Here is a 14,037-nt window from a genome sequence, read left to right as displayed (position 1 = left end):
GTATTACAGTGTATTACTGAATGCTACAAAGTATTACAGTGTATTACTGAATACTACAAGGTATTACAGTGTATTACTGAATACTACAAGGTATTACAGTGTATTACTGAATACTACAGGGTATTACAGTGTATTACTGAATACTACAAAGTATTACAGTGTATTACCGAATAATACAAGGTGTTACAGTGTATTACTGAATACTACAAAGTATTACAGTGTATTACTGAATACTACAAAGTTTTCCGTTTGTTAGTCAGCTAACAGCTTTATGTAGCACTTTGAATTTTAGGACAAATACATTAGTTACACGCCAGGGCACACATTAATTATGGACCAAAAAGTCTATAAAAGGGCTACTTTAAGAATTTGAGGCTTTTGGGTGGGTGGCTTTTGCTGAAAAAAAGGAAGCCTGCTTGCTCCAGCCACATAAAAACCAAACGTCTACAAATATCAAAGTTCTTACTATCTGTGATTTCAAATCAACTTCAAACTCTAGCCTTTATTTTCTACTTCTAACTTTCTTTACTTCTACAACCATCCACATAATCTTTGAGACAAAATAGAAATTCTATCAAAAAAAAAGAAATGGCCGTTGACGCAAATGTCCATTTTTCCAACAGAGACGGTTTAAACATGTAAAAAGCTATAATTTAGCCTATAGCAGCACCGTATTATTATATAAGATTATTGACGTCGCGCCGTAACGTCAGAAAATTTAACATTTGAGACATAACTTTTTCGGCAACATTAAAGGAAAATAAACACACCCACTTTGCCTGTCACAGACACACAGACACACTTAGCGTATTATTATAGAGACTAGCTGTTTCCCGTGGAAGATCCACTGATTTCTCATTTAATTCATGTAACAGATATACATCCATCAAAAAGCAAACAATACAGCAGTGGCAAATCTTACAATCTGCATTATTATATAACTGACCAAAAAATTGAAGGTATCCAACAACTGCAGTATAATGTGACATTTAAAATCTAAATCTACTAATATTACTTGCTCTGACCCTCTGAAAATGCAAAAATTATTCGGAAAGAAGTTTACCAAAGCATTTCAAACTACATCTCATCCATAAAATTTATGCCACTCAAAATGTCACATACAAGAAAAGCTGATCAATGTCAAAATCAAATCTTTGTCAATGTATATGTTAAATCAGTTAGTTCATTACAAACCCTGCCAAAGGTTGACACAAAATGTGAAAAATAAGCAATAAATTGTGCCTCTGGCAAAAATTTTTATTTGGGTTTAAAAAACTGGATTGGATAAATTATAATGCAACAAAGTTTTTTTTATATATTGCATACAGTCCTTCCTCAACCGACTGTTTTGGGCAAGAAACTTTGGCCTGTGGGACCTAGAACTCGAAGAACTTCGAAAAAAAACCTCGCAGGAAGCCATGAATGTCAAATTCTGACAATCTGAGATCCTATTGTTTAAATAATCAAATAACGCATTTCTATTGGCTTTTTAGAAATTGAACAATTTCCAAGCCGAGAGTAAATACTTTATCCTGGACACCGCGCGTCCAGGCTCTAGGTGGTCCCTATCTCTCTATCTTCCAAGGCGATTTTAAAGATTCCGCCTTATGCGGCGGAAAGAAATAATCTAGAAAAATGAGTTTAGCGAATTATGAAGAACGCCCCAAAAATTGTTTAGTCTTGTTTACTTTAATAAGATTATACAGGGCGAATTGTTCAAAGTTCTAAGCAAAGCAAATAGCTTAATTTTTGACCATTTTTTCACCCCATGCAAATTGTTTAGCAATTGTTTAAAATTTTTTTCAATTTTCTGGCTAATTATTTAAATTTGTTTATAGAAAAGTGTTATAAAAATAAGTGATCACCTCACTTTCCATATTACTGTCATTTTGACCGGTGTACATGTATTTGTGTATCTGATTTGATTGATCCACTCGCATTTATTTGGGCGGTATGAAACTCTGATCCTTGCCATGTTTTTATTCATTCATGTTAGATTCATTTTGTCCATGGTTCCATTTCATTGTAGTTTTGAAATTTTCATTATATTTATGAAAAAAGAAGGTTTTGATTATCACAATACAAGACCATCACAATACAAAGAAAAATATGCCATTTTTTTTAATTTATTCACCCGTTTGGCAATGTTTAAAAAATACTTAATTATAAATAATTCAGCACTCACAAAAATATAAACGCAATTTATGGGGATTTTTCATGAAGCAGACGACCAAGCTTTAAAATCAACACTCATCATGAAATTTTATTCAGCAGCCGTGCCGCAGCGCAGTTCGCCTGTCCTTTGAAGATGTGTTTCGTTACCTACTTGGTCCTGTTCCCTGGGCACTTCTCACAAGCATTGAAGAACTGGTGAAAACGAATAAAGCCTAAATCTTGCAGGAGCTAGTGAGCGGCAAAACTACTATTGACCATGAGAAATGCGTTTGCATTACCGATGATTCGCACAAATTTATTCACAAACTCTTGAATGCAGTCAAGAGGAGGCTAATGCTAAAATTAAAACGAACATTGCTGCATCAACCGAAAATTTCAAGACGCGATATTTTCAAAGAAAACTAGGCTTAATTTTACATGACTTCTTTTTGTTTTAATATGTTCTTGTTTAAAAAAACGTTTTTTTTATCTTTTAAAGCTTTTAAGATAAAATTTGTTGTAACATAAAAAATAAAGATAACTTTGCAATCGCCAAATTAAATGCTCGCCAAAAAAATCAATTTGGTCTATCGCCAAATTAAATGCTCGCCAAGATTTGTACGCATAACGTAGTTTTTCAAGTTTTAAAAAAATAGTCAAAATATCGAAACGCGAAATTAAGTCCCCGCGACATGCTTGATTTTCGCAGATGAGCTCAAGCGCGAAATTAAATCCGCGGAAAAATTTATCACTATAACCTATTTGAAGAAGAAAAATAAGAGCATGGAGAGAACCAAAAGAACGAAAGTTAAGGGAAAAGAAATTGGAAATGATAAGGCAGGAAATAGAATTTCGACGCGATCAGGCACATGCTCAGAGACAGTTGATGGAAAAACATTACTAACATCAGCAGACACAAATTAATAAGCAACAAGAATACTTTCAGCAAACTTTAATGCAAAAGCAAGTACAACAAACAAACGTTACTACGAAGACATGATAATAGTAAATATTTTTTAACAAAATGAAAAACCGCCGTGGTGTATAAATAAAATATTAGCTATGTACAGGGAAGTTTTGTCCCTATGTTACATTAGTGTAGTCCCGTTGATCCATATCCATTTTCTCCTCTTTCAGTTTCGGTTAATTCCTAGAAAAGAGTTTTATAAAAACCTTAAACTGGAAACAAAAAAGGCAAATTTTAATCAAATTTACAAGAATTAGGCTACTCGATGATATATTAAGGTGCGAGTCGGTCTGCATTTTATGTTTGAAACATTCGTGGGGCAACGCGCAATATTCTGCTGTTAAATTCTGGTCTGTGAAATTACTATGGCTAACGCAAGAATTTCAAAACAAGCTGCCAATGGATAAAAATAGTATTATTGTTCTGGGAAAGAAGAAATGGATGTATCACCGTGTTAACCCCTTCTTCTCTTTTTTTCCTTACTTTTAACATTGTATGCATCCGGACTTTTGTGATGCCAGATAGATGCTTTTATAAAGTACTACTTAGGGATTGATCAGTTACTGTAAAATACAAAAAACTTTCAGGAACTTGAGGTTTAAAGGTTTCTGTCATATGAAATTAATTGATCAGGGTACGTATTCCATTCAGAGAAACTTTTCGTGAGAAAAACTTTTCAAATATCTGTAGAAAGTTAAACTTTAGCAGTCTATTTTGTAAAATAAAAAATTGAATTTTGATATCTACAAAAAAAGTTAAGTAGGCTATGTGTAAATCCCTAAGCATATATAATACACATCTGTATAGTTTTGCATATTTATACCCTGTTGGTCTAATGGCTATGCACTCATGCAAATGAGAGATCCAGGTTCAAATCTTGGACAGGGCTAAATAAAACATAATTATCTTGCATCTACAACACAGTCAGGTAATAATGAGTATATGATATGTATATAGCTATGTGAGGATAATTGATATTCTTTAAATTGTAGGGGAAAGTGTTTAATGCATTCATCACTTTCGTTTAAAGACCACAAAAATGCCATGTCTGGAGGATAGTGAACTGAACTGATCTAAAAATATATTTACCTCTTGTATTTTACAGATCAAAACATTCAATAGAACTGATAAAACATAGAAATAATATGTTTGTTGGCTCATTGGACGATCTTTATCCAATGTCAAGAAAAGGCAGCTAGTTATATATATACTTGTTTGTCTTGCCATGTCTCAAATCGACTTTTAAGTGGCTGCGAGAAAACACATTATGCAGCTACCATATTTTTTTGATTTCATTGTTGTTCTCGGCTTTTGATTGGCTTACGATTTAACATTTATTAGACACTGCACTTTCTAAACTTGCGGACTAAGCTTCAGCAGCTTATAGCTGAAACTTTGTCATATGGCTAAGAAAAGAGTTTGGGGCAACATGTATGCACTAGATACGTATATATAATTATTATTCGTAATAAGCCATAGAGTGAATGCTACAAACTATGTCTCCCTTAATGTAGTACCTGATCTATAAACCATGTTATTCACACAAAACTTTGAGTCAAAGAAATTTTTGAGGTGGTTTTTAGCACATTACGTTGAAGTAAAGCTCTCCTGGATGTTAAGGAAAACGTGATTTTGAAAGTTATATTGATACAGTTCTCATAAGCCAAAAAATGCCTTTCAGAAACGTGTCAATGTGCTGCCCCACCTGATTTTCTGTGAAAACCATGTATTGATCACAGGCCTCTTACGTCTCAACAGCTACGTGTGAGCCATTATGTTTACAACCAAAAAAAAGAACACAAAATTTGCTGAGCAGCGGTGGTTCACTTTTTATCAGACTATGAAAAACAACTGAGAAACAGCTCATCAAAGTTACGCCTTTTTTAATTTACGAAAAATGATAATTTCTGCACTCGCACCTTAATATCATTGAGTATTGACGACAATTACCTATAGCAGTCACACGGAATTAAATAATTAATTAATTAATCCAGCTTAATTAATCTGTAGTGTGATCATGGGAGTTTTCAAATAATTAATCTTTATCTGTTGAATCCATGTAATGAATCAAAAAGATTCATTACATGAAGTAACTAATCTGAATTTTCTACTGAATTGAATGAAGAAATAGTTCGCTGAAGTCACACAGATTAATTAATTTCAGATTTATTAGATTTAGATTAATTAATTAATCAGACTTATTAATTAATTTGGTCGTGTGACTTAGGCTAATGATTTGTTCATGGCACAAGAGTGTTATTTTTTAATAAAACATTTTATACAAACTTTTCATTCTTCTAAAGAAAATAGGTTAAAAATTCCTGGTTTAAGCCACATTACTGAACATTACAAATTTACCTCAACTTGTACAAGTTTTGGCATGCATATTTTTTCGACAATAAACTGTGCCACTCTCATTCCCTTGGTAACTTCAAAGTCCTTGTGCAGATGGTTAAAGAGAACAACACCAACATTACCACGGTAGTCGTAATCAACCACACCAGCACCAACGTCAACAAAATTCTTCACTGCCAATCCAGACCTTAGGTCATAAGATTACAGATAATAAATATTTACATTAAGCTTCCAATGGATCCAAAATAAAAGTTTAAATGCACATAAATAATCTTATCAAAACAATTAGCCAAATAACTAATGAAATGAAAACCTTTACACTTATATCCTAAGGTTTATAAACAAACTTACTGACAGGTCAGATAGAACTTTTCACTTATTCCACAATGCTGTTATTTATAAATTTTTTAATTAAATATTGTAGTAATAAAAATATTCACAAATATCGGAAGTACTACACCAACTTATATAGTGTCTGTACCTGGGTGCAACTCTACCATATGTGCCTTTGGGTAACATAACTGCTATGTCAGTTTTAACTATGCCGTGACCATTTGCAGCAATTACTTTGTTTTCAGCACTGCATAAATCAAAACCTTTAAAATAAATTAATAAAGTCTTAATTTAAGAAAAAAGAATTGTGAAACAATAACAAGTAAAACTAGCTATAGACAAGCAGTAAACAAACCTGCAGCATTTTGAGATCCTCGAATAGGAGTTGTTGCATTTTCTGATAACTTCTTAAACTTTAACACAGTGTTATCATCACTAATGTCATTGTATTTGGACTTATTTTGTCTGCTTGTGTTTACAATATTATGGGCTGCTTTAACTAAAAAAGAAATATTATTATATCATGAAGGTGGAGATACATTAAAGAATCATAACCACACATTCCAACAATGCGCAATACCCATGACAACAATTTTCCTCAAGAAAACGCAACATGCCAGACACAGGCGAGTGGACCACAACACAGGCTAGCTCTATTTTGAACCTGATCATGTGTCTTTCATGGGCATATTCCAATAAATATTTTTGCCATAAGCATAACCTAAGCATATTTTGAGCCTGAAAAAGTACTTTTCATGAGCATCCTTTAGCCTCATTTCAGAATTTCAATTGCTTAAACGTTATTTTCGTTGTGGAACAAAAAATGCTATTTTTCGTCGGTCAGTGTATTCAATAATCTAAAATGGCGATTCTTAGCAATACAAAGTTTTGAAGAATTTAAAGTTTATTCCCTAAGAAAGTCAAAAAATCTATGTTTGTAATTTTTGTATTTTTCAACTTTTGAACACCTTTTTTCAAATCTTGAAAATTATATTTTTTAGCTCTTGCAAATAACAAACAGGTTTTTTTTGCAATGTACTGTTTTGAGAACATTTTTTGAAGAGTTTACGAGGCGATAATTTTAGTACATAGTTGCTCCACAGTTCTTTAGCCACCCAGCTGTCCTTTTTGTGTTTTTATAACGATGAGGATTATTGTTTTCTTTTTTTGTAAATTTTCGAACTACACATGTAAAATTTTAAATTTCTATCCATGGAGGTATAAAAGAACAGGAGATACAACTCACAAATCTTCCATTTAAATTGTATTTAAATTTCTATAAAACTTCTGCATTTTTGTGAGAAAGTGGAAAACATTTAAAATATGTGTTGATGGCGTAAAACATAATATACATGTGCAGTTGTAACACCGTTATGGCCATGGCGCAAAAGATGTTTAAGAAAACGTCAAATTTCAAGTCGAGCCATTGATGTTTGCACAGTTTATGTTGCGGTTTGCTGAATGACTCTTTTGTTTCATTTCTGTATGCTAAAGTTTTGTTTATTTGAGATCACTTATCGCTAAAAAAGAGCATGATTTTCAGAAAGCATCTAAGATTAAAGCCTGTAATTATAAGACAAATGTGACATGTTTCATGTGAAGGAAGAAACGTTTTTTTAGAATGATCCTTTAGAAGATTTCTCGAAACAAGCATGAGGTTGAAATAGAAATCCAAATATGTATTTTTGTTAACATTTTCAGTCTGTGTGACGACAAACTATTTTTTTTATTTGGTTAAGGTGTGAGAAGGGAAAGAGTGTGATGTTTTAAAATAGCTTCTATTAAAATTACATGGAAGTTGTAATATTATTGTATATTTTCTGAAAGTTTATAAAATTGCCTAAAAGATGATATAAAAATTATTGGAAACGAAATAAAATTGAAGACGTTTAAAGACGCTAAAAAATGACCCCTCCTTTACTAAATGCATCTCCATTTACAAAACTTTTAGTTTTTCATGATTGGTGTTCACTGTTTTGTAATCACAACACATTGGTCTAAAAACGATCTGAAAATTATAGTGTAATTATTTTTCGTTTTGAAGATATCTTCAATTAACTTTTTTTATTGAATTACAAACCTTAATTTGCTAAAAAATACGTCATAACTCGAGATCTGTTCACACTTATGAAATAAATTTAAAATTGTTCTTAGATATAACATCTATCTTTAAAAGCCGCTCACCCTCCACCTTGTACCTTTTATAGTTTTGTATATGAAGATGAAAAGGCTAGCAGTACTAACACAAAAAATGAACATTGGGAAAAAGAGCTTTAAATATTTTTAAAAATATCATCACTTTAGTATAGTTAAATGGTCACTACGGATGTTTTTAACAACTTCTGTATAACGCGCGTGTCTGCTCATATTCGCACTTAAAACATATTCACAAGAAGAGAGATGTGCAAAGTGAAAAATAAACTAAAAGGAAAAATATAATATGTTACAAAATCTGATGGAATAGAGATTAAAAAAAAATGATATGATAACAGAATTGTCTGAGTCGTATTCGCTATTGTTGGATAAAACATCCATTATTTTCTTTGACTTACACTTTTGTTCAATTAGCGGATTATTTTTTATTTTCAATCTTCACTTGCCCGGAGAGTTAAAACACATTTTTTTTTTTTTTTTGAAGGAGCAAAGGTTTTATGACGCTAAGAAGACATTTTTGAATATTTTATATAGCTTGATATTGTTAGTGTTGCTCGCTTGTAGAATGAAACTTTTTCTCAAAAAAGCATAAATGAAAGTCAAAGTGAAACAAGTGATTTTTAATTGATCAAATAAAAACAAACAAAAGAAAAGCGATACAAGAAATTCAATGGTATCGTTTTTTACAAAGTTGGTTGTGATTACGTTATTGTTACAAAATATGCTAATATCACAGTTCATTTCCAAAGTGATAAACACAAACATTTACAATTATATTTGACCTTTTTAGCACATTCAGCTGGAAGACAAATGATGAGGATTGTGTTGTTGGAAAAAAGTCGCATTTTTATCCTATTTTATAAAAAAACAAGAAGCCCTGGGGGCTCTAAGAATTTCCGCGCGTTACCAAAATATCTATGAAAACCTGCTAATTCGTTGTATTATTGTGCCAAACATTCGAAGAGGTTTGGTGCATAAACCTCTGAAGATAAAGCACACCAGTGACATTATATCTTACAACAAACGCAAACAAAACGAAACGTGTCATAATAAACTCACATTTTAAAAGAAATTGCTAACAAAAAATATAGCCTATCATTCATGGTTGAAAGTCTTGCGATTGAAACGTTTATGGTCTTAAACGGCATTAGTTGACAAGAAATTTTGATGTGACCATCATTTTCAGCATACTTATTTTATTAACTGTGTCAATTTTTGTCGAAAATAAACAGTTTTAATTTTTGGATAAATTTTGGCCTGAAATGACATTTAGGTGACAAAAAATCAAACTTTTGTACCATCATCATTTTCAGCATACTTTATTTGTTAACTGTGCCAGATTTAGCTGAAAATGAAGTGGTTTTAATTTTTGGACCAATTTTGGCCTAAAATGACATTTAGGTAACAAAAATCAAAATTTTAATGTCACCATTATGTTCAGCATACTTTTTTTGTTAACTTTGCCAATTTTTGTTGAAAATGAAGTAGTTTTAATATTTGGACCAATTTTGGCCTAAAATGACATTTAAGGTGGCAAAAAACCAAAATTTTGATGTCACCATCATGTTCAACATACTTTTTTGTTAATTGTGCCCAAATTTGTCAAAAATAAAGTAGTTTTAATTTTTGGACCAATTTTGGCCTAGAATGACATTTAGGTAACAAGAAATCAAAATTTTGATGTCACCATCATGTTAAGCATACTTTTTTTGTTAACTGTGCCAAATTTTGTAGAAAACAAATACCAATTTTGGCCTGAAACGTGAATACGAGACTTCCCAGTAGTTAAGGAGCTTGGGTACGAAGTTTACATCTGTGACGGAGGAATGTGAAATCCCAGGGTCGATTTTTTCTCAAAAAATGCTCCGAAAGAAAAAAACGACGGTTTTAAAGAATTTCCTACGCCTTTGGGCGCGGAAATTCAATATTTTCACAATTAAAAAGTTCACTTTTTTTTATAAAAGAAGTTAAAAAAAAAATTGCAAAAAAAAACTATTTTTTTCCTTACTCACACCTGAACTCTTTTATGAAGACTGCGTTCGTAGTTTTTGTTAGCTACTGCACCTTAATTTTTCAGTCGTTCTCACAATCCTTTTTGTCTGGAATTTAAAATATAATAAGTAATTTTTATAAATTTAGCTACATCTGCACAATACTTGGCGACTATTTGCACGAACTAAATTGATTAACATTGGCCAATAACAAGCAAACTAACTTCTTCCAGGCAAATTTAAAGATGAGTTTGTTTTCTTTGAATGCGGCACCTGTTTTAAAATAAAACTTCGAAAATATTAAACACCTTATATTATTCTGTTTCTCACCCGTTATTCAAGGATTAAAAATAACGAAAAACCTAATTCAAAACCTCATCCGCAAATTTTTTTGAGAATATCGATCTGCAAAATATACCACTTTCCCCACCCGCGAAATTAAGTACATAATTGTGAAAATTTGTACCCTTAAGGTATTTTAAATTGATAGAAATGGTGTCATAAGATGATGGCAGCATTCAAATGTGAAATAAAAGGGAAAAAATCTGTTAAGTTTAATACAAAAAACGTTTACTTTTGTTGTTCATTTTGATTTGTTACAACAATCGAATTAAGGGATCACGAATCACAATCAGTTTTTATGGACTAGCGATCTCAAGATGCTCTTTAAATAAAAAATCGTAAATTTAAAATTATAAGTTTTTCATATTTTTACAGGAGTCTATATCATGGATGTAAAAGAATTGCAACGCACACTGTCAGTGACACCATATTGTTTTGATTATCACAACAGGATATCTTACATGCTCTCTTGTATATTTTTCGGATATGTTTTCGCAATTTGCCTACCGGCGATACAGTTCCAAACAAATATAAATATGGTAGCAATTTGGCGATGACAGGAAGAAGCGTGTTTGTTCAGCTACATGAATAAAAAAGAGAGCGTAGCGTCAATTTTGAGGTAGTGATTACACCATTAAACTTATGGCAAAAGCATTAAAAAAGATCACATCGCGAATCAGATCGCGAAATCAACAAACTTGTCACCGGAGTTGGAATTTTTTTGTTGTGCAAAAAAATTTGTTGATTTATTTACACTTAATTCGCTCCCTGGGTTATTAACCATATTTGTTATTTTTTATTATTAACCAGTCATTTGTAACTTTCTTTGTTTTTATTTAAAAAGAAAAGATTTTATATAACAATTACAAGTTTGTTTGCTCCTGTTTTGTTTCCTTTTTTCCTGTTTTATAATTTTTTTTTAGATCTGAAATTTTGAAATTCTGTCAGAAAATTTTTACACCGAAACTAATGGGGATCAATGTAGTCCTGAGTCCCTAGAAACGGAAACATATGGAAAACCTCGCCTGCTACCAATAGTTTAAAACTGCATGCTCTACATAAAACATTAACATTATTTTTAGCAACTTTGATGCTAAATATCCCCATATGACTTAAAGATAGGACAAAAACTTTTTACTGTTCCTAGAGCACATTTACATGTTAGCCTCATCCCGGAATGAAAACAGCATAATTTCATACCAGGATGAGAGATCTCGTCCCGGGATAAAACCTTACTTTTGCTAACTTAGCGCATGATAATTCAAAGTGTTTTTTTTTAATTTCTGAGTACAATTCAAACAAGAAAAGCAGAATGATGGTGCCTGAGAGAAAAAACATAAGAACCATAAATAATGATTGAATGTTTGCACTGGTTTAAAATTTATATGGAGCTAAACATAGTTTATCTCATGTTAATTGCAGTTTCCAGTTGGGTTGCTAGCTGGTTGAGTGAACTAAAATATAAAAACACTATATTGAGCTTCAAAATTGGTGCATGTTGTTTACCCACATTGGGTATTGCCTCAATTAGCCAGGCCACTGAGCCTAGCCTGTTACCAATGGCATATAAATTAGGAATTTCACATCAAATTGGCCTCTCTAAGCTGACAAGATTGCCTTGAAAAAACAACTAAAGATTTCTTTAGACTTCGTTTTGTGGTGTGTGCGTACTCATGAGATAAGGGCAATTTTACAGGACTAGTTTCGAAAAAGAGAGAAAAGAACCAACAAGAAGTTAAAGAGAGAAATTAAACAATGAGAAGTTGTAAAAAAGAGAGAGAAAGGAAACAATAAAAAGTTAAAAAAGAGAGAAAGGAAACAACAAAAAGTTGTGAGAAAAAGAGAGAAAGAAAACAACGAAAAGTTATTAAAAAGTTATAAAAAAGAGAAAGAAAACAACAAACATTTGTAAAGAATTTCGAGAAGTTGTTTGAGACATACGCTTTACGAGACTAGGATAGGTGTCACTGGAGGAGAGTGTTATTAAATTGGAGTCTGACAAAGATTATTTTGTGGTGCTGGACGAGCTAGAGAATACAACTATCACATAGCTATATTTGTGACCATATTTTTGTCCAGGATGGCAGTTAAAATAAAACAAACAGTCTGATTCTAATTTTCGTACCTTATGCAAGAAAGGAAAAGAAGATAAGTCATAAAGTTATTGCCTAGCTACCGTAGTCAAATTATGCGTTTATCCTCTGCCTGGAAGTGATGAAATAATCTACTTGATAGAGAGATAGAGTTGCTATGGTATCAAAATAAAAAAAGGCTAACTACCTGCTGTTTTAAGTTCTTCAATACTTTTATCTGTTTTAATTGTCAAATGACTGCCATTTGTAGTATCAGTCATCTTTCTAGCTTTGTTTACAGGTTCACAGGACATCTAACATGTAGCACCCGCTGTGCAAACCTCGATTTTTAATGTTTTGCGCGCTTTCATGTTTTTGTCAATGTTACACGTTTATAGCCAATCAAGGACTTTTACAAACAAAGTTGACTTTTTAAAAAAGTTTCGCACTCGGAATTGGAAGTTTGGACTCTAATTACCTTGGTTAGAAAATATTAGCGCGGGTCATTTTAACTAGAAAACGAAGCAAAAACATCACATTAACTAATTGCCTTCATTACAGAAGCCCATTAGTGCCATTGCTCTTGTCTATTCATAATTTTAAAAAAGTTAATAAGCTAATAACTATTTTTTTCTTGGCTAGTCACATTTTCAAAAAAGTGAATAGACGGGAATCTTTTTTCGCGTTTTTGGCTATTCATAATTTTGAAAGTGAACTCGTTCGCAGAGTTTTATATAATAACGGTGGAGGAATCCAGACAGAACAAGAAAATAAATATGGCCGCCGCAAACACACTGGAATTAACGGAAAGGCAGTCATTGCCCCATTCTCTTTTTAATTTTTTTTGGACGCACGCACCGTGGGCTTAGCCAGATGCGCTTTAGGGCCCTTAAACAAATGCGTGCGTAGCGCGTAGTAAGAAAAACAGAAAAAAGGGAATTGGAATATTTACAATCAAGTTAATTTTTTCTTCTTATAATAATAAGACGAATCTCTCTTTTCACCGCACTCCCATAGGTTTTTATATAAAAACAACAAAGTATTTTGTGTTATCTTGTGTTTTAAAAAGTTTAACTAGATAGTTGGTAGATCATTTTATTTTATTTTGATTTATTTCCAGGTAAAGATAATTAACTCCTATATGCGGAGGTGTGGCACTCGAGTGCTAAAATATGCTGATATCAGCAGCAAAAAACTGAAAATCATAAGGCAGAACCACATTTTTTCAAAATTACCCAGGGTTCCTCGACGTTGTCCGTCATATTGGCCAGCGCTGAAACTTGTGAAAGAGACGCGGTTGGTACTAAGAAAGTCTTAGTAAATTTTTTTTTCATTAGATACACAAGAATTTGAGGAACCCCACAATGAGAAGTAAAGAACAGAAACGCCTTTCTGATGTCTGATGATGAAAGATGGTCGCATCTGGATAATATTTATTTTGTGATTTTTAGCTACCTAGCTAGTACCATGCTAGCACTCCAGGGGCACATTTGTTATTAAACAATGACGTGATAAAGTACAAGAGCTAAATATATTATTTTTATGTAGCTAGCTACACAAAAGATTTTTCAAGGCATTCTTTCATTTTAAATAAAGATAGCTAGCTAGCTATTTGGACCTCCCATAACAGTGGACAGTCATGACTTGAGTATATAGCTAGCTAGTTAGG

At 32.2% G+C, this 14,037-nt stretch overlaps 1 protein-coding gene across 1 annotated transcript; it reads right to left on the bottom strand.

Annotated features, from left to right (window-relative positions):
* Positions 1–3,151: 3,151 nt before the first annotated feature.
* On the bottom strand, positions 3,152–12,750 carry LOC130644963 (uncharacterized). The gene is made up of 5 exons (XM_057450765.1): positions 12,577–12,750; positions 6,165–6,308; positions 5,958–6,072; positions 5,480–5,663; positions 3,152–3,304 (listed from the first exon to the last, which is right to left on the bottom strand). The coding sequence occupies exons 1-5, from the start codon at positions 12,680–12,682 to the stop codon at positions 3,248–3,250; spliced, it is 606 nt and encodes a 201-aa protein (XP_057306748.1). The 5' UTR covers positions 12,683–12,750; the 3' UTR covers positions 3,152–3,247.
* Between the last annotated feature and the right edge of the window lie 1,287 nt (positions 12,751–14,037).

The sequence above is a fragment of the Hydractinia symbiolongicarpus genome, chromosome 5 (assembly GCF_029227915.1).
Source record: "Hydractinia symbiolongicarpus strain clone_291-10 chromosome 5, HSymV2.1, whole genome shotgun sequence".
Classification (NCBI taxonomy): Eukaryota; Metazoa; Cnidaria; class Hydrozoa; order Anthoathecata; family Hydractiniidae; genus Hydractinia; species Hydractinia symbiolongicarpus.
The sequence above is the reverse complement of the archived record's forward strand: the minus strand, read 5'-3'. Positions and strand labels throughout refer to the sequence as shown.

Bases quoted from the DNA above. Each gene is read 5' to 3' on its own strand.
- LOC130644963 (XM_057450765.1), bottom strand. From the start codon at position 12,682: ATGTCCTGTGAACCTGTAAACAAAGCTAGAAAGATGACTGATACTACA. The intron at 6,309-12,576 runs GTAGTTAGCCTT...TTTCTTTTTTAG, and splicing joins TGAAGAACTTAAAACAGCAG to TTAAAGCAGCCCATAATATT. The intron at 3,305-5,479 runs GTAAATTTGTAA...ACTCTTTTCTAG, and splicing joins CAAAACTTGTACAAGTTGAG to GAATTAACCGAAACTGAAAG.